The sequence below is a fragment of the Sebastes fasciatus genome, chromosome 1 (genome assembly GCF_043250625.1).
Source record: "Sebastes fasciatus isolate fSebFas1 chromosome 1, fSebFas1.pri, whole genome shotgun sequence".
NCBI classification, from domain to species: domain Eukaryota; kingdom Metazoa; phylum Chordata; class Actinopteri; order Perciformes; family Sebastidae; genus Sebastes; species Sebastes fasciatus.
In genome coordinates, this window is record NC_133795.1 from 19,055,285 (window position 1) to 19,074,894 (window position 19,610).

The 19,610-nt window shown below is 40.8% G+C and overlaps 2 protein-coding genes across 16 annotated transcripts in view; one reads left to right on the top strand and one right to left on the bottom strand.

Annotated features, from left to right (window-relative positions):
• The first annotated feature begins 3,738 nt into the window (after positions 1–3,738).
• On the top strand, positions 3,739–8,328 carry LOC141777288 (parapinopsin-like). Its single transcript, XM_074651420.1, has 4 exons — positions 3,739–4,397; positions 4,614–4,942; positions 6,225–6,467; positions 7,659–8,328. The coding sequence occupies exons 1-4, from the start codon at positions 4,067–4,069 to the stop codon at positions 7,773–7,775; spliced, it is 1,020 nt and encodes a 339-aa protein (XP_074507521.1). The 5' UTR covers positions 3,739–4,066; the 3' UTR covers positions 7,776–8,328.
• A 3,269-nt stretch (positions 8,329–11,597) lies between these two features.
• cacna1da (calcium channel, voltage-dependent, L type, alpha 1D subunit, a) overlaps positions 11,598–19,610 on the bottom strand; it is a 76,688-nt gene continuing 68,675 nt past the window's right edge. For 14 of the 15 annotated variants that reach the window (XM_074635870.1, XM_074635842.1, XM_074635921.1 and 11 more), the window contains 7 exons: positions 18,980–19,365; positions 17,716–17,742; positions 16,911–17,039; positions 16,616–16,770; positions 15,520–15,626; positions 14,993–15,310; positions 11,598–14,818 (listed from right to left, as the gene is read on the bottom strand). In XM_074635870.1, coding sequence (XP_074491971.1) covers positions 14,513–14,818; positions 14,993–15,310; positions 15,520–15,626; positions 16,616–16,770; positions 16,911–17,039; positions 17,716–17,742; positions 18,980–19,365 — 1,428 coding nt within the window. In that variant the 3' untranslated portion in view covers positions 11,598–14,512. The remainder of the gene's footprint in view (positions 14,819–14,992; positions 15,311–15,519; positions 15,627–16,615; positions 16,771–16,910; positions 17,040–17,715; positions 17,743–18,979; positions 19,366–19,610) is intronic. The other variant, XM_074635938.1, reaches the window with a different exon arrangement.

Consider the following 19,610-nt stretch of genomic DNA (forward strand, 5'->3'; position numbering starts at 1 on the left):
CTCAGTGTATGTGCGTTTAAGGTCTCAGCTTTCCGCATCACACATGCGTAAATTGCCTACTGGATCATGATTGGCTCCCAAGCTAATTGTGATGTCACAAAATCCTGCTGGTATGAACACATCTTAAACTCGGATTTAAAGGTACAGTGTGTAACATCTGGTGGCATCTGGTGCAGAGGTTAAAGATTGAAAGCTCTCCTGTGTAGAGTGTGTGTGTACGTGGGAAGTGAGTGTTGAAGCAAGAGAGAGAGTGTGTGGCGGAGAATGTGTGCAGTGGAACAGAAGACGGAGTTAGTTTAGCTCTGAGAACATCAAGTGAATGTTCAGTGGAAGTTGCAGTTTGTGCAGAAATAAATGCTGCAGCTCTTCAAGACCGACAGAGGTTTCCTGTGTCTTGTTACCCGGCCCAAGCTGGAAAATATTACACAGTGGTTTGTCCGTTCTGATGAGTTTGCACTCGGCGGCTCAAGTTACCGCAGTCTTGGAAAGGGAGGAGTCAGCAGAGGGGGACTCAGTTGGTTGCAATCTGCCATCACATCACTAGATGCTGCCAAATCCTACACACTGTACCTTTAAGACATGAGACGGTGTTGCTCATGGAAAACACTACCACTTTTGTCCACTGAGGCCGCCAAAATCAAGACAAAATGAAAGTTCCTCGTAGGTGCTTTAAAGAAAAACAATTGCAATTTAAGGTTAACTAACAAGCTTTTTCTGGGGCTTTCAACCATACCGCACAGACTTCATCAGGGTTTGCTTAGTTGTCATGGAGATGGGTCTGTTGACATCCAAGCTGAGAAGCTGTTATCAATTAATCCATAGCACTTTGAGGAGTTCTTAGGTTGGCTCAATGTAAAGTCATGTTTAACCTTGGGAATAATAGTTTGACAAAACAAATGAATTGATGAATTGAATTCAAGGTCCACTTAGCTTTTTGCAGCTTTCAACCAAAAATAAGGTCAGAAAACTCATGAAAAAGATTTAAATCAGCGCTGAAAAGCTAATTAATGGGCCTTCTGATGTTGGATTGTTTAGTTAAATAGACTCAACTTTCATGGTTAACATGTAGGTTTTTTTGTAAACCGATAAAGTTCACTTTTCTGAAAACAATGATAATATAGAGGTGAATGGGCCTCTGTTTTATGAATGAATAAAAATGAAATGTGTTGTAAACATAAAGTGTTCTAATCGGAGCCAGACTGCTGTTGAACTTTCAACCCAAACAGTTGTAATCTCTGTCTTGACTTGATTGGACATAAACCTCTTAGAGGGTTAAACATCGGACACCTGTTGTCATGTTCAGACCAAGGGCTTAACCTCACCTCGTGTCCTCAGCAGCCGCGGGACAGAACACCTTCAACCGTCAACTTATTCTCATCCAGTGAACTGTGACTGCAGAAAGATTACACCTCACCTCAGTCTCACTCTACCATATGTTGTGAATTAATGTTATTCATGTACAGACCTATTGTCATAGTCAAATAACTATAAAGCTTTAAGGCCTCAATATGTGTAACTCAGCATCAATCTGACTCAGTGTTTGATAACATGTTTACTAGAGACTTATTTCTAGCACATCACAGACTCGACCATTGTGTACGTAAATAAGAGCTTAACCAGTTACTTCTCCATTTTAGGAATACCAGTGGGGTTAAACGGGATCTCACTGCAGGAACATGGACTTGGTCTTAAGCTGACCTGCAGAAAACACTCTCGGACATAAATAGAAAAGGAAGACTGTCTGTACACATTTGGAGCTAAATCTCATCTAATGCTTTCATTCATATGCAGTGCGGACGTGTCTATAACACTGCAGGAGATGGACGAAATAACCAAAACAACTCAACAATGATTACCAATAACAATTTAGTGAAGTTCATATAATGTTCATTCTTTTGCAGAGATGCATCACAGGTATTGACTTTATATGCAATATTGTTGATTAGCAGATGACTCATTGAATGGTGCAATGTTGGTCTATAGTCAGGTGTAAAGGCTGTATACTGTGTTTGATTCATGTTTCCATCATTTTAATCCCTCCTTGGCTGCCCAACCAAATCATTATCAACTAAAATAAGGCATGTAGTTGTGTGGCAAATCAGGATAACCATTTTAAGCTTTATAAAGATGCTTGATAAACTTTATAAAGCAGTATGATGAAGTAAATCTTCAACACACACTGATTCATCCACACAAACAAAAAAATCAAGGTGTGACTTAAAATCTGACAAACCAACTCATTTGTAGGTTTTCCACATAGGTCTATTGTGAAAATGAATTTGATTGCATGGAGAGTTTTACAATCTTTAAAAAAAAGAAAGAAAAAAAAATCCATCTCTAGCATCCTCATCAGAGGACAAATCTTTATTCTTCACACAAAACATCCTCTTCTTCTCGTCTAGCTACTCTAATCCTAAAGCTAAGAATCAAAATAATTAAAATGCTTCAATAATAGTGAAGAAAATACGAGCAAGTGTCCATCAGAGTACATTCAAGTATATATATACAGTTATTGAATGTTGATCAGTTTAACCATTGGGCCAAACTGAGCTTGTCCCATCTAGCTGCATTATTATATGCATACTTTTCATTGATTTGTGTAATTAATATTTCCACAGTGCAATGATGTTTTACAGCAGGTTTAAATCATTAAATCAATTCGTCAGTCATTCTCCATGTTCCAATCCAATCCAAATTTACTTATAAAGCATATTTAAAAAAAACAAAAGTTGACCAAAAGTGCTGTACAGCTAAACATAAAAAACATAAAACCAACACAATAAAAGACCAACTTAAATATCTAGTAATATCTAATTTCCGAGGAGGAGAATCATGCTTACAAAATCTATTTTTACAATCTTTTTTATATGTTTTACATGCTCTCATCTCTTTGTGTCTTGACAATTGTAACTCTCTTTATGAATGAATGAATAATTTATTTTCGTGTCTGGTCATTTACATAGCCCATCCCTCATGGGATTATTCAGACACATTAATGAACATTCATGCATGTTAGACAACCATCATTAGCACAGTACACTACCATCATCCAAACGTGAACCTCCCACAAATAATGCTCCACAATACATCCCACAATGGAAATCCAACAAATAAACACACAGATATACAAACACAGCTCCCTAAGCACAAAACACGTACACAAATCCAAACATGACAAAAAAATGGCATAAGAGTCTGAGGAATTTACTGTATCTGTTGTATGTTACTGTTCTCCTCTTATCCTGTACTTTAGAAAGATATTCAGGAAATACAAAAATGGTCCAGTCTCCATATCAATCAAATGTAAACCAACTTTTTTAAATTATATTTTTCATAAATCATGATACAAAGGACAAAATAAAATAAAATGAATTTCGTTCTCAACCTCATTTAGTTCACAGTATTGGCATTATGTGGGAGTCAGTCAGTCAGTCATCCTTGTCCCAGCTTGTCCACGAAGCAACAGCAAGACTCTTCACTATACTACCAAGAGGAGAGACCACATGATCCCTTTTATTTTGTTGCCAACACCTATTTATTTTTCATTTTAATAGCATACATTTTCTTGAATGATTCTGTAAAGCCTTTCGGTCAACATCTATTCTTCTTACATGTGCTCTATAAATAAGTTGACCTGACTTTAATCTTTCTCTGACCCCTGCTTTGTGTGAGGAAAGCAAGAGGGAGAGAGAGGGAGGGAGTGAAAGACGTAGAAAGTGAGAGAGAGAACCAGAAAAAGATCATCAATATTTACTGTAGTTACTTATTGTGACACATCTCCTCTGAGCATTTCTTTTTTTGCACTTGCTTAGAGAACTGATCCTGGGGAGGAACACTGTGGAGTCATCCCGTTTAAGTGCCTTTACAATCAAGCAAAAGGTGAGGGATCAAGGATCATCATTTGGAGGAATTAGTCTTTGTTAAATCCAGATCTGGAGGACTTATGCTTAGACTGTGGGCATCTAATCTCAGCTGTCCCACTCGAGTAGTGAGATATTAAACATCCAGAAGCTCCGGGACGAGGAGAAGAAAACTGCCTGACCACTTTTTTTACAGCTTTGCATCTATGCAACCATCTGCTTTTTCCCCAAATGGTTCCTCCTACGTGGGCCCACATGGGGAACCCCCTCTGTCACGCACTGGCTTCATCATACTCTCCATCATTATGGCTGCCTTCACCGGTCCGGCCATCGTACTCAACGCTACAGTGATCATTGTGTCCCTCATGCACAAGCAGCTGAGGCAGCCGCTCAACTACGCTCTGGTGAACATGGCTGTGGCTGACCTGGGCACAGCCATGACGGGAGGGGTGCTGTCTGTGGTCAACAACGCTCAAGGGTACTTCTCCCTGGGAAGAACAGGCTGTGTGATGGAGGGCTTTGCAGTGTCCTTGTTTGGTGAGTGAAAGGAGGAGCACAGTAGGTTGAGTTGTTCTTTAATGGCTCATATTATTAAAGAGTTATAGCGCAACATGCATATACTTTCCTGACATTTGATAGGATGACACATTTCAAAACTGTGTTTACATCATTTTTTCATTTTTTCATTCACATTCTACTTCCATGCTTGTCCCATGTGTCCCCCTGACTTTGCTGTCCCTCACTTGTCCTCAGGCATCACATCTCTGTGCACAGTTGCTCTGATCGCAGTGGAGAGGATGTTTGTTGTATGTAAGCCGTTGGGGCAGATGACCTTCCAAAAGAAGCATGCCTATGGAGGTATTGCTTTGTCCTGGTTGTGGTCCCTCACTTGGAACTTACCTCCCCTGTTTGGCTGGGGCAGGTATGAGCTGGAGGGCGTCGGGACGTCCTGTGCACCAGACTGGCACAACCGAGACCCTAATAACGTCTCCTACATCCTGGCTTACTTTGCCGTGTGCTTTGCAGTTCCCTTTGTCATTATCTTGGCATCCTACTCGAAGCTAATGTGGACATTACACCAGGTGAGCATTTATACATTTGGCTTCATCACAGACAGATACATTTACTCAAGTACTGTACTTGGGTACAATTTCAAGGTACTTTTCTTGAGTATTTCCATATTTCAATTCTAAAGGTGACATATCATGAAATACTAACTTTTTCAATAAATAAATAAATAAGACAACACATGCAGGCTCATTAGAATATATCGGCTTGAGAACTACCTTTGCAAAGGTGCACCATTTTTTTCTCTCAAGCCAATCAGAGCAAACTGGGCTTTTTCACGAGGGGTCTTAAAGAGACAGGCGTTAAAACGCAGCGTTTCAGGCAGAGGGTGACTACAGGTATATTCAGACAGACAGTTTGAGAAAATAATGTGTTTTTTGAACATTAAAGTATGTAAACATGTTCTAGTAGAAACCCAAAATACAAGTATGAACCTGAAAATTAGCACGATATGTCCCCTTTAAAAGGTTAATATCGTACTTTTGTATCCGCTACATTTATCTGACATGTGTAGTTACTTTACCTTTCAAAATAAGATTTTACATAAAAAAAAAAAAAATGGTAAAGTTTATAAAATACAGTATTATGAACCTGTTGTTTCCAACCTTACTAAAGAAAAGCATTGCTGGGGCCCCTCAGATTCAGATGTCTATGAGTTGTTAACAAGTCAATTTCCTCTCTAAATTCCTCAGTTGGTTTTATCTAAATAACGTTTTGAAGCCGAAATAATTCAAATTACCCATTATTTCACAAAAAACAATGAGAGAAAGATCACAAAGATAACAAATTGTAGCAGACCTTTATTTTATTTTTTTCTTTGTTCTCGCCTTAATCATCTCACAACCCATCAGATTTATCTTGTGACCTTTGAAGGGGGTCAGAACCCTAGGATGGGAACCAATGGACTAACTGGATATTTAAAATTAGCTCCACTTCAACCAGCTACAACAGTAAAATGCAGCTTACGTGTTGCATCGGTATGAACAATCTAGTAATAATATATCACTCACATGGGCCATTTTTTTGCAGAATGAGTACTTATATTTTTTACACTTTTTTACACATTTTACTGATACAATTCTGTACTTTTACTGAAGTGAATGCAGGACTTTATGGAGTATTTTTACATTGTGCTATTGGTACTTTTACTTAAGTAAAGGAGTATTTCTTCCTCAATTAATCATAGGGTGTATAGTGACATGCAGCAGTGGTGCCCTGTCATTATCTTTGCAGTCATGTGGTATGCATATAGGCCACTGAACCCCTGACTATTTTAAACAATATTCTGTGTAACAGGTATCCAAGCTGGCCTGTCTGGAAGGTGGTGCAGTAGCTAAAGGAGAGCTGAAAGTGGCGTCCATGGTGGTTCTGATGGTCCTGACATTTCTGATCAGTTGGTTGCCTTATGCCGGGCTGGCCATGCTGGTGGTCTACGACCCTGATGTGAAGATTCACCCGCTGGTTGGCACAGTGCCTGTTTACCTGGCCAAGAGCAGCACTGTGTACAATCCTTTCATCTACATCTATCTCAACAAACAGGTAACGTAACACCACATACTGAAAACTATTGAATTTAGCCAAAATGTAGGGAAAAAGCTTGCTTTGAATCAGCTCTAAAATACTTCACATCAGCACCATCTAGTGGTTTTGATATTGATAGTGGGGGTAAAGACATAACTACATTATAATGTAATAATATCTCTTTCTGTTTTATTGTAGATATTACCATTTCAACATTAAAGAAAGTTAAAAGTTAAAGAAAAGTGTGTTAAAGTGTTAAGTTATTTGGCAATATATTTAGCATCATTGTTAGTTATATTATTATTATATAGCATATATCATTTATTAGGGCTGTCAATCGACTCAAACATTTAATCGTGATTAATCGCATGATTATCCATAGTTAATTGCGATTAATCACAAATTAATAGCACATTTTTCATCTGTTCAAAATGTACCTTAAAGGGAGATTTTTCAAATATTTAATACTCTTATCAACATGGGAGTGGGTAAATATGCTTGCTTTATGCAAATGCATGTATATATTTATAGAAATCAATGAACAACACGAAACAATGACAAATATTGTCCAGAAACCCTCACAGGTACTGCATTTAGCATAAAACATATGCTCAAATCATAACATGGCAAACTGCAGCCCAACAGGCAACAACAGCTGTCAGTGTGTCAGTGTGCTGACTTGACTATGACTTGCCCAAAACTGCATGTGATTATCATAAATTGATGTCTGTAAAGGTGGGACTCGTGGGTACCCAAAGAACCCATTTTCATCCACATATCTTGAGGTCAGAGGTCAAGGGACCCCTTTGAAAATGGCCATGACAGTTTTTCCTTGCCAAAATTTAGTGTAAGTTTGGAGCGTTGTTTAACCGCTAGTATGACATGGTTGGTACCAACGGATTCCTTATGTTTTCTAATTTCATATGATGCCAGTATCTTCACTCTAGCTTTAACCCCACTAGAACCTAAAAACTGCAAGTTGTGTTAATGCGTTATAGAAATTAGTGGCGTTAAAACTAATTTGAGTTAACGTTTTATTATCGCGTTAACTTTGAAAGTCCTATCATTTATATGATTTGGAACTGGATGTATGTTTGTATGCAAAATAATGCATCTTGTACTAGCTGCTGAATGATGTCTGAATGAAAGAGACAGTATGTCTTGTCTTGGCTTAACTTTTTACGCTTTGGCTCATTTTGTTTTCTATAGTTTCGTAAATATGCAGTGCCCTTCCTGCTGTGTGGGAGAGAGTCCTCGGAGGACGATGAGGCATCAGAGGCGGTAACGACTGTGGAGATTGAAACCAACAAAGTGTCTCCCGCCTGAAATGTACACACACCGCATACCTAACTATCAATTTTATAGATATCTACAAAGACATACAAAATATTCACCCCCTGTTGAAATATATTTTAAGCAATTATAATGGCAAACTCAAATATACTATAGGTAATGTATATAAAATCTTACAAGGGAAAGAAGAAACAATGAATACAATGAATCTCCCCCCCTCCTTTATTTTCTATTAACTTATTTGTTTATTTAATTTATTATTATTACTTTCTTATTTTTGTATTATTATTTATTTTTTCTTCTTTTTTTACTTTTCTTTTTTCCCCTCTATTCTTTCTTTTTATGATTATGATTATGATTATTTCTTTTCTTAATTTTATTTCAATTTTGAATGCTGAAGTTGTTTTCTCTAGTGTACTTAGTGAGTTTGTCTCAAAGCTCAACTACTTAAAAAATTGGTTTATAAACTATTGTAATTACGAACTGTAAATTGTATATATGAAAACAACCTTGAAAAAAAGGGAAAAAAGAAAGTATTAATAAAAAAAAGAAATGTACACACACCTGCAACTATACATTAAAAAGAGTTTTGCCTGTACAATTCAGTTTACGTCCTTTTTGTCACCTGCTACACATATCAGTGAAACTATGACTACAACTATCATTGAATGTCTTTTAAATTATGATTGTGATTTTATAGTAGATATGTGAAATGCACTTGTACTTGCCACTCAGCTGGCTGGTTGGGTTAAGAAGTTACCACGTGAACCTATCTGCATGATTTGCTCACCGTTTTCTGTTTGCTCTTCAAGCTTAGTCAGTTAGAGCGGGGCAGGTCTGTGTGGCCTGGCTTCTCAGTTTGGACCTGGCATTGCTGCCAGTGTCTCTTTCTTTAGTCGACTTCACTCTGTTTCCCAGAGATTTTATCCTCTAGTCAGTCACTGTTGGCTCTTTCATGGGCTGTGGCATTGTGGGAGAAGCAGACTCCTGTCTGTTCTGATGCTGCTCTCTTTGTGGCAGAATGAGGAGAGTTTTTGACCATGGCATAAGCGGCCAGGAAGCGGCAAAAAATCTTATGGGGTTACGTCAGGGGTCCGTCAGAGTAGCCGAGTTCTCCATTGAATTCTGCCCCTTAGCTGCTGAATCGGGATGGAACAGGGAAGCCCTGACATCAACCTTTATCCATGCCCTATCAGAGAAGTTTAAAGGCAGGGTGGCCGATCTTGAAAAACGATCAAGAGTACACTAGACTTGTTTAAATGATCTGACCGAAAAACCGAGTTCCCGACTCGCTCAAGGAATTTATTTCCGTGGCAATTCAGATCAATATTCAAATCCGTGACCACAACAGAGAGAGAAAGCATGTTCACCTCCGCCCCATGTTGGGGGTGGAGTTTAGCATCTCTCAGGAAATGCCCAAATTGCTCCGCGGGCCTCCCGAACAGTGATGAACCCATGCAAATAGGGCACATGAAGCTCTCTTGGGCAGAGAGGGAGAAGCATACTGTAAGAGCTGTGGGTCCTGTCTGTACTGTAGGAAGGATGGACATTCGTACATGTCCTCTAAAGAAGAAAAGAGATGTGCAGGGAAACGAGTAGACTCGTCAGAACATGAGGAGGTTCTGCCGAGTCTAAATAATCCCCTCCCGGCAGTCACCAACCGCACCTTTCTGTCAGGTGAGTTATAGTGGGTAATAACAAATACAATTCATCTGCAGCGGGTAGTTTTATTGACTCAACCTTGGCACGAAATCTTAACTGCCCATATCTCCCCTCTCTTGCGGCAGTGGATGGACGACCTTTGGGTTATAGGGTGGGTTGAAAAGATTAGGCTACTGGCCACCTAAATCTTGCATTGACAGACACGTAGAAAATATTTAGATTTTCATTATTGATGTACTTAATGTACCACTCATTCTGGGACACCATGGCTCAAGAAACACGATCCTCCATCAATTAGGGTTCGGGGGCGGAGTTGAGTTGGGGTCCTGAATGTGCATCTCGCAATTTCATGTCCGACTCAGTAGAGTACACTGAACTTAATGAAGTATTCAGTAAACAGAAGGCCTCTGTCCTACCTCCCCAATACTGTAGGCCCTATGATTGTGCCATCGTTATCCTCCCGGGCACTACACCGCCCCAGGGGCTGGTGACCTGAAATGCTATGAAGAGCTGTATTGATGAGGCTTTGTGGGGAAGAAAGTCAGGGGGCTAAGACTATAGGGATCTTAATAGGATCACAGTGAAGAATCACTACCCACTCCCCCTCATGTCCACGTCATTTGAATGCCTGCAGGGTGCGTCCCTCTTCACCAAGTTGGACCTTCGAAATGCTTAGAATTCAGTGCAAATACGTGAGGGGGAGATGGCATTCAACACACCTAGGGAGCACTATGAATATCTTGTCATGCTTTTCGGTCTTTCAAATTCTCCGGCAGTCTTTCAGGCGTTCGTAACAACGTTCTCAGGGACATGCTAGAACTATTTGTTTACATGTACCTGGATGACATACTGATACTTTTCCACTCCTATCAGGAGCATGAGTCCCGCATCAAACCATACACTACATATATAGATGGACGATGCGTCTCAACTTCCTCCCACTGTAAGTGAAGCAAAAATAGCCGCCATCTTGAGATTTTGACATTATTTGGTGCAGTAGTGATCGGGCGGTGGAGCCCGATCACTACTCGACGGGCGATGGGCGGTGGAGCCACAGTATCGAGGTCATCCACCCGCACCAATCGTGAGTCGAGCATGGCCACAGCGTGTCAGCGAGAGAGACTCACAGCCAATCATGACGTCTCACCCCCTTTTTACAGCATCAAATAACTTAATAAAACCAATCTTCTCAAAAAAATGATACTTGAACATACATCAGCGTGATAAGAAATACCTGAAATGACAGAAACCATCTTTGGGGAAAATTTATTTGACATATACTTTGACTTTTAAGTTTGGCCCATGTCCCATCCGCTAACATGGAGGGGGCGGGATTTATGACCTATACTGCAGATAGCCACCAGGGGGCGATCAAGATGTTTTGGCTTCACGTCATTTCGTCCATCTTTATATACAGTGTAAGTGTCAAATTAGTACTGCAGAGGTTGCTGGAGCACCAACTCTATGTCAAGGCAGAGAAATGTGTGTTCCATGCCTCCACCGTCAGCTTTTTGGGGTATATTGTGTCACAGGGCAACGTTAGGATGGACCTCAGCAAGGTCAAGGTAGTACTAGAGTGGCCTCAGTTTGACTCCATCAAACCGATTCAGTGCTTTCTTGACTTTGCAAATTTTTACCGGCACTTCAATAGGGGATTCAGCTCGATTGCTGCCCCCATCTGTGCCTGGTTTCCTCCAACCTAACCACCTGGAGCGATCTACTTGTTGGGCGGAGTACGCATACAATACTCTGTTGAACGTGCCCACTGGCGCAGTATGGGTATCAGTCGCCAATGTTCCCAGACCAGGAGAGGGATGTGGGAGTGCCCTCGGCTGCACGATTCATCCAGCTACACATGACCACCCCTTGCGGGTAGAGTTACACAAGTTAGTGCCGCGCTTCGTCGCTCTATTCAAGATTATATGAAAGATTAACCCGGTCACCCTCTGTCTCCTGCTCCCCAGGTCCATGAGAGTTCACCCCACATTTCACGCCTCAACTCAGTCCACACCAGCACATATGACCTCCTGTGGCTAACGTTAAGATTCCCCTGGTCTGCGAGTCCACTCCCCATTACCCTGACAAGATACAAGTATTTTTTAATGTCACAGGTACAGACAGACTTGGTGGTGATGAAAACAGTGTCCAGTGTTTGTTCTCTAAAAAGTGCAGAATACAAATAAATGAGAACAGTAATTCAGCATAAGTTTATTCAATGATGATCAATAGAAAATAAAATATCAGTATCGATTCAAATAAAGTCAAGGCCAAAATAAAATGAAAAATACAAAAAAAATGTATTGATAAAAAACCTAGAAGGTTATAGTAAAGCATTTGCTACTAAGAGAAATGATGTTTACTGAATAAAAACATTAAGGAGCAAATATCAAGACTTTCAAGTAGAGAACATTACCATGGGTCTTTCCATACTTTTGTACATATTTTACATTATCTTCTATTTTAATACAGCTTTCAGAACATTAATAGTTGTAATAGTAATTATAATCATAACAATATGAAGAAAACTAATAGAAACGTTCAAATCAATATGTGTTTCTCTGTAAACTGGTACTTTACCATTTTATTTTTTTCCCTACCCGCGAACAGAGAAACAGTGCACCTTGAAAATGTTTTTTAATACTCTTTCATTCCCAGCATTGTAAGGTGAGGTGTAAATGACAAATATAGATTCCACTAAACCATACACACAGTCACAAAAAGTACAAAATTGTCTCACCTTAATACACAAATCTGTTTAGAAAAAGGAGAAACAAAAGCACTATACAGTTACTTGTGCAAAGACAAACAGCTATGTGCTAATATTTAAATACCATTGGTATAGACTGAACCAAATCATTATTTTCTTTTTTTCAGGAATCCCTGACATGAGGTAAAAGTAAGTTCTTTTCATCTTTAGTTTAACACAACTTTTAAAAGTGTTTACAAAATAATGCATATCTTCAGTTCATCAGTACTGTAATTGCTACGAATAGTACAATGTGCCTGTTTATGTGCATTGGTCCTTTTATATGACAGTCATCAACAAAAGGACAAGAACACATTTTTTTTTTTTTTTTTACTCACAAACAATTCAAAGAGCCCTTTCAATGTGCACACAAAATGGAAAACCTACATTTTCATGACAGTATTCGGTTGAATTAGAGTACAGTACGCACTCGCCTACAAATCAAACACTCATGAACGACACATTAAATACCCTTGGTGCTAACTCAAACTCTCCATGGTAATGCCTGAAAAAGGCCATTTCAGTTTATTTAGTCCAGTATCCGCACTGTAATAGATCAATAAATGGTAATTGATAAAAACTAAAAGACATTTTGTTCCAACTTGTGGGCTTCAGTTGCTCCTTTTTATGCATCCAGGGTGAGTTTTCCCTCCCAGTCTCATTAATAAATAGCGTTATCTAATATCTTTCAAAGACTCCACTGTGACAGACAGGTAAGTTGAGACAATGATATGTTGTCACCGTTGCCTAACGAGGTATACTGTATGCAGGAACCAGGCAGGCCGAGAGAGAAAGGGGCGGGGGGGTTAGTATTGCTTAGCCTCTCTCCAGCATCCTGACACCAGGACACCTTCTGTCCTTCCATCTACAACAACAACACGTTGGACTGTTTCTGACCTTTGGATGTGTGCATGTGTCTCCGGCCACCACAGGCTGCGAGGCCTCACACACCACATGAAGGCTAAGATGTGATTGCCAAGATTCAGTACAAAGGTTTAATGGAATTACACCATCAACAAAGAGTACGTCATGGAAAATCCCAGCACAAGCTATGCGAAATATTAATTTATCCCTGTTATAACCATCTACCATTTTTTCGTTCTTTCAGCAGCAAAAAGGCATTTCAGTAGGGGCTGACGAAACCTAGGTTTGACTCTGAAACCAACTAAAAAAGCAGCATTGTTAATGCACTATGCATTTTAAATCCTTGTGCATGCCCTGCACAAAATATGCAAACAAATGTGTTCATCACATCTGTATAAAATTTCAGCGCTGGATCCTAAAAATGCTCCTTTAAAGGGGGCTTAACCTTATGCAACTGGTGTTGGTTTAATGAAGTAACATGTGTACTCCTAAGCTAAGAAATCAAAGCCATTTGCATATCTTGTGCAGTAGTGTTGTCACACAAGCAGAATCTCTTAAAAATGCTGTTTTCATAGGCAAAATAAAGGGTGCATAAAAGCAAAAGAATAAAAGGCAAATAAATATCAGAATCTTCTACCTAATAAAATAATGCAAGTCTGCTTTTATAGCATAACAAGGAGTCACAAGGGTCCATATTGCTGATCTTTTAAATGAAACATAATTACAAAATATAGAGTATCTCTTTACAAAGTTTCTTTTGTAATATAATACAATTTACAGCATATCAACTATGAAATATTAATCAGGATATTCTAAAATTTTAAAATAACCTGCCTGCTAGTGCATTTATCACAAATGCTTTTGTCGCTTCAAAAGTACATACAGTATCTCAAGTTGAATGATGCTATAAGTAGGACAGTTAGTTCCTGCATAATCTGGTACAACTCTACTGGAGCTCTTCACTTTTTGACTCGGCTGTAGCGATCATTAAACGGTCTGCTCTAACAACAACGAAGGGATCAAGTCACACTAACAACTACGGGAGGAGATATGCCTTTCTATGCTTGCATTGAAAACTTGCATGATATGCCAAACCTTAATAAAGTGACCGAGGTAATGACATCGTACATCTGATTGTCATCACCCTTAGAGACCCGTCCTAGAGAGTAGCTCACACCTTTTTGCCAGTTGGTCCATCTTTCAATATCCTCATCTCTGATTGGCTGAACTTGTACGTCACCTACAGCTCGAGGCCTTTGACAGGAGGAGTCCCTCTGTGCTCCTCAGCAGGGATGGTATCTGGCTCTGTGTTGTGACCTCCTTTGCCGGCAGGTGGAGAACAATTAACTGAACGGGACTAATGTGTCTCTCTTTTTTATGCCTTTTCTCTTCAATGTAAAAGGCACTTCTTTTGGTCAGAACCAACAGATGCTTTTCTTTTTTTTTTTTTATTTCCACTGATTGTAGTCTGACAAGTTGCAGATTTCTCCAGCCACTGCTATAAAGTCGTGATGCAGATCATCTCATCTGCCAGGTCCTCCTCATAAGGAGCTCTTGGCTCCGTCTCTGGTTCCTCGTCGCTGTAGCTGGCTGCAGTGTCCTGCAGTTCATAATCCCTCGGAGTCAGAATGGGGAACACGTTGACCCCGTTGACGCTCGGGGCCATCCCTCCGTTCAGCAGGTGGCTGGCTGCACTCTCCATCTCATCTATCGTCATCTCACATGCATCTGCTATCTCGTGCTTTGTGGCAGCGACGAACTTGGGATCCTTGGCGTATCTCCCAAGCCCTTCTGATATCAAAACCTGCTCGACAGAATGAGGGGAAAAAATATCTTACTGTGGATTTTTGCAATCTTGTTTTACTTATCTTGCTTGTCACGTTTTGTTTTTGACAGCAGCATAAATCTAAAAATGTGCCTGTGAGATCAAATTATTTGCACACCTCTCCTTTCCCTACATCCCGCCTCAAAAACTCACCGCTTCCACAAGGCTGGTGGCGCTGCCTCTCTTCTGATGGTACTGGCTGTGGTACTCAGGTGGCACCTGCAGGTGGACGGGCGAGTACATCCTCTGGGAGAACTCGGGGTCGTCTGTGTACCAGGAACTCTTGCGCACAGACACTTGGCTGCTAGCAGCACTCTCCCTGTGTGGGTGGTCCACACGGATGAGAGGGGTGTAGTATGGCGACTGGTCTTTACTGGCCGGGGTGGCAGGGGGAGTGGCCCAGGAGCGGGTGGAGCGGGTTGGGGAGAGGCGGTGGGCTCTGCTGGAGTCCAGGCCTGCTACAGCCATAACCTGATGGTTCAGGAGAGACACATGATGCAAACTCTTTACACAGCTGTGCTACTACTGCTACTCCAGGAGGATGTGTGCACAGTTTACCTTGCTTCAACAAACATACATGTTTTATATAATTTAATGTGGAGACTGAGGGAAATAAGAAATTAATTCCAAAAGTGTTTAAAACAATGTGAGCAAACATGTGAGACGAGTGCCTGTGTTACCTGGTGCTGCATAAGGTGCAGTGGTAGAGCGGTACGCTGGTGTGGAAGCTCGTCCTGGCTACTTTGTCTGCGCAGACACTCAAAGTTGAAGGATGGCCTCCTGTGACCTGAACGAGTCAGGAGTGGACCAGTGAGTGACCTCATGCAGGAGATGCTTTGACAGCATGCAAACACTCGTGGAATATGAAACTGAATGAGTGGGTAAATCATACAGCGAGTGTTAAATGTATTGGTATGAGTGCATTTAGTAGAGTGACTCTTTGATGATAAAGCTGTTTTATGACCACAGCTGCATATGTGACATAGTCTACAGTTGGTTTATAGCCAGCCTACAGCCTGCAGTTTTTCTTTTTGTTGCGCTCATTGAGAAAATTAATGCAAATCAGCCATCTTGACACCATCACAGAAGGTGACTGAGGATGATATACAAAATCAGGAAAGCATAGGAGCCAAATTCATATTTTACAGTTTAATATTATTAAAGGTATAATATGCAGGAATTAAAAAAAAAAAAAGTTCAGTTCGTCGTCTAATACCGAGGCACAAGCATTATACATCCTTAGCTCCTTCAGATAAAAAGCGGCCGTATTTCAGAGATGAGAACGGGTGCTGTGTTTTTATTTATTTATTGGGTTGTTTGGAAGTGTGAGTGAGTTTATTCGTGCTTTGGAACGCAACCGCCGTGAAACAATCAGAAAATAATGTTTTATTTCTCTGATTCACTGCTTTGTTCTCACTAACGCCGCTCCCTCTCTTCATTCACTCTATAGCTCACTCAACCATCGCTGCTCTCGCTCTCTTCCTCGGCAGTTAAATGCTGTATGTTTACAAACAGCAACCGACAAATGTAAGATATTATACCTTTAATTATCATCTATATGCTTTGTGCATACGGGATCAGACAGCTCAAGGTTTACACTCTCTACCAATGTTTGCATCCTACATGGTGTAGGGAACCAATGTTTGAATCTGTCGTGACTCATATTATGTTTGTATTATGTGTTTTAGTGTATCTAAAATGTATACAATGTATTACTTGAAAAATTGTGTATATATATATATATATATATATATATATATGAACTGTATAAATTACCAGGGGGTATGATACCCTGAGGTGTGGCAGGAAGCAATCGTCTCTTTGGTGACCTCCGTGAGTCTCGGTAGAGAGGCTGCTCGTCATCTTCATAGTAACTGTCGGGGTGATGGTAACCTTTGGGAGTCTCGTACTCCGCGTCACTGTTCTGATACCTGTCAACATATAGAATAAAGAGCATGTTGGACAGCAATGGTTTTGCACACACTATCCTGAACCCTTTCATTTGGATAAAGTTTCTTTATACATGTTTCCTATGCTGAGCACATACACATACTGTCAGAAAGGGTCATACCTGTCCCCTGACAGCATACTGTCATCTTCATAAAACTCCTCCCCGCTGTAATACTCCCCAGAGAGGCGGTCTTCTTCAAACTCCTCCTCCCTGCGGATGGTGGGGTGGTGTCCATCGACTCCGTGAGACCTGATGAGAGGTTAGGGCACAGGGGTCAGAGCATGCTCGCTGCGGCTGCTGCTCAGGGAAGCAACTGGAATATGGCCATGCACTGCCATGCAGACGCAAGCCTCCAGGGGGCAGCGATGCGACTGACCACCCTTATAAAGATTAACCACAGCCAAACCAAGACAACAGGCAGAAGTTTCGAGCTGAGGAGCATCACTCTGTCATCTCAGCATCATTAGATCATCATCATCATCAGATTAAATAAAACACAGATCTCTTCTGGAGTGAATTAAGTGTAGGACAATTTGGTGGACATGATCATAAAACAGAACTAGACAGTGACTAGATTTTTCAAAACATTCTCATACACCTCCTTGTTTTCGAGCATCTGGGTCCTTTTTCAAGGCAAGCACGTCACTTTTACACATGCATAAAGCAGGGCTGCTCTCAGCGATATGCTGGCCACTAACATTTATGTTATTTCTACTTTAAAAGCATTGACACAACAGCGTCATAACAGAGGCAGATGACAACCAGACAAACTGGCCAGCATATAGCACATAACACTGACTTAGCAAGGATGCAACCATTCCCTGATCCAAAACCAAGTCAAAACGAAACAAATAAACATAAAAAAAGAGTCCTTCTTTTGCTGTTGAGACATACAGCTGGAGCCAAACCTAGAAGAGCAACATACCTAACATAGGTCTCATAGTAGCGCCTTCTGTCCGAGAAAGCAGAGGGATGGTTGAAAGAAAGCATTTTGGTTAGGAAGGAGAAAGGGAGGAGAGAGCACAGAGAAAAGGGCAGAGAAAGCATGACATACAGTATATATATATCATACGGTATATGAAACATATACAGCATTCTCATATATATGTATGAGGAGGAGAGAGCGTGATGGCGAATGTCGACTTCAGTGTCGATTGACAATTCCATTTTCTATTCTTGAGATAAGAAACAAACTAAAAATCATTTCTCTTTCGTTAAGTGGCAGCAATGAAATTGTCCCCCAAACTTATTGGGTACTAAAGAAAAACAGCAGCGGCTGACTAAACAGAGCATGGGAAATCAGGAGATAAGTGCACTATTGATCACTTATGGAATTAACTGTCACTATGAGAGTAGGCTTGTGATCCATTATGGAGTGAAGGGTTTACAGTACAATAAAGGTTTGTGAAAAGGGAACGTTTGATAAGAAGCTGGGTCTCCTGCCTGTGGGAAAAAAATACTTATGCAACAGATAATAACATAATATACTATGTCCTTCTCGTTGCAACAAGCACTCTGAACTTTAAATTTCAGTTCATTCCTCAGTCAAATATCATGGAATGCCTCATTTCCACAAAGCTCTGTGTACGTATGTGAATCAACAGGAAGTTCATTCATTCCTATGTGAACCTCAGTGATCTCAGATGTGTTTGAAGTAAGCATGAAATGCTAATGTGGAATTAGCAAATGAATAAACTGATTGATGATTGAAATACAGCTCTATGGGGGCAGTAGGGGCGGCAGTAGCTCAGTACGTATGGGAAAATAGAAAAAAAATGTACGTTGTAAATGTGACTCATCTCGACTGGACGGCTGAGAACAGACAGTAACTCGTAGATATAATAACACAGTTTTATATCTATTTAGTAACTTCTCTCCCATATCTGCGGTGGTGTTTCTATTCATAAAGAGATGCATTTCCTTGCACTGAACACTAGGGGGGCGTAATCCGTTTACGGATTTACGGACACAAAACTGTGTGGGAACGAGGAGTTAAGGAAGTGTCTCAGGTGAACAGTGAGACAAGATGAATTTCAAAACTTCTGCAATAGTTTTTTTATCTAAAAAATATTAAATTTCCACATTTGGCAAGTTCCGTAATAAGAACACACCACCCAACAAATGTGCTCAGAGACACAGGGTGCACATTTCTGCAGCAGCTCAAAGGCTGATGATCAGTGTGTGTATACCTTTGACCTTGGGGCGTCCGAGGCTTCTCGTAGTCGTAGTAGGCGTTGCGAAGACCCGGGTAGCCATTGGGAGGTGCGTGTTCGTAGTAACGATGGTGACCTCCGTTGGGCAGACTGGACACGTTGGCGTTGTTGAGGTTGATGTTGGTGGATTTGGGAGACTTGCCGTAGGAGTTGTGGTGGCGGTGGTGATGGTGGTGGTGGTGATGGTGGTTGGGGTGGGACATGGCGTTGGCTCGAGACAGCCGTCCCACCGGCTGCTCCATGTGGGCGTAGTGAGGCGGAGGCTGCACCTGCAGGGGGCGCTGCGTTGCGTTGGTCTGGTGGCCGTTGGATCGCCGATGACCACCGTTCATGAGGTGGTTACCGAAGAGGCCGCCGTTGCGCTGTGAAGGAACGCTCAAAGTAAAACCACCAGAGGCTTCTACTTCTCACAAAGCAGCAGAACAAAATGTGCTATTGATGTTAAGACTCAGGGCTGATTTTTCTTTTTCAGAAATTGTATGAGCAAAAAGAAGTTCAGAAGCTGGTTGCATGGTACATGACGTGAGCATAAATGAACTGTAGTTTGTTGGAATTGAAATGGAGGAAAAACAAAAGGAAGCCAAACCAAATGAACAAAAAGCTACAT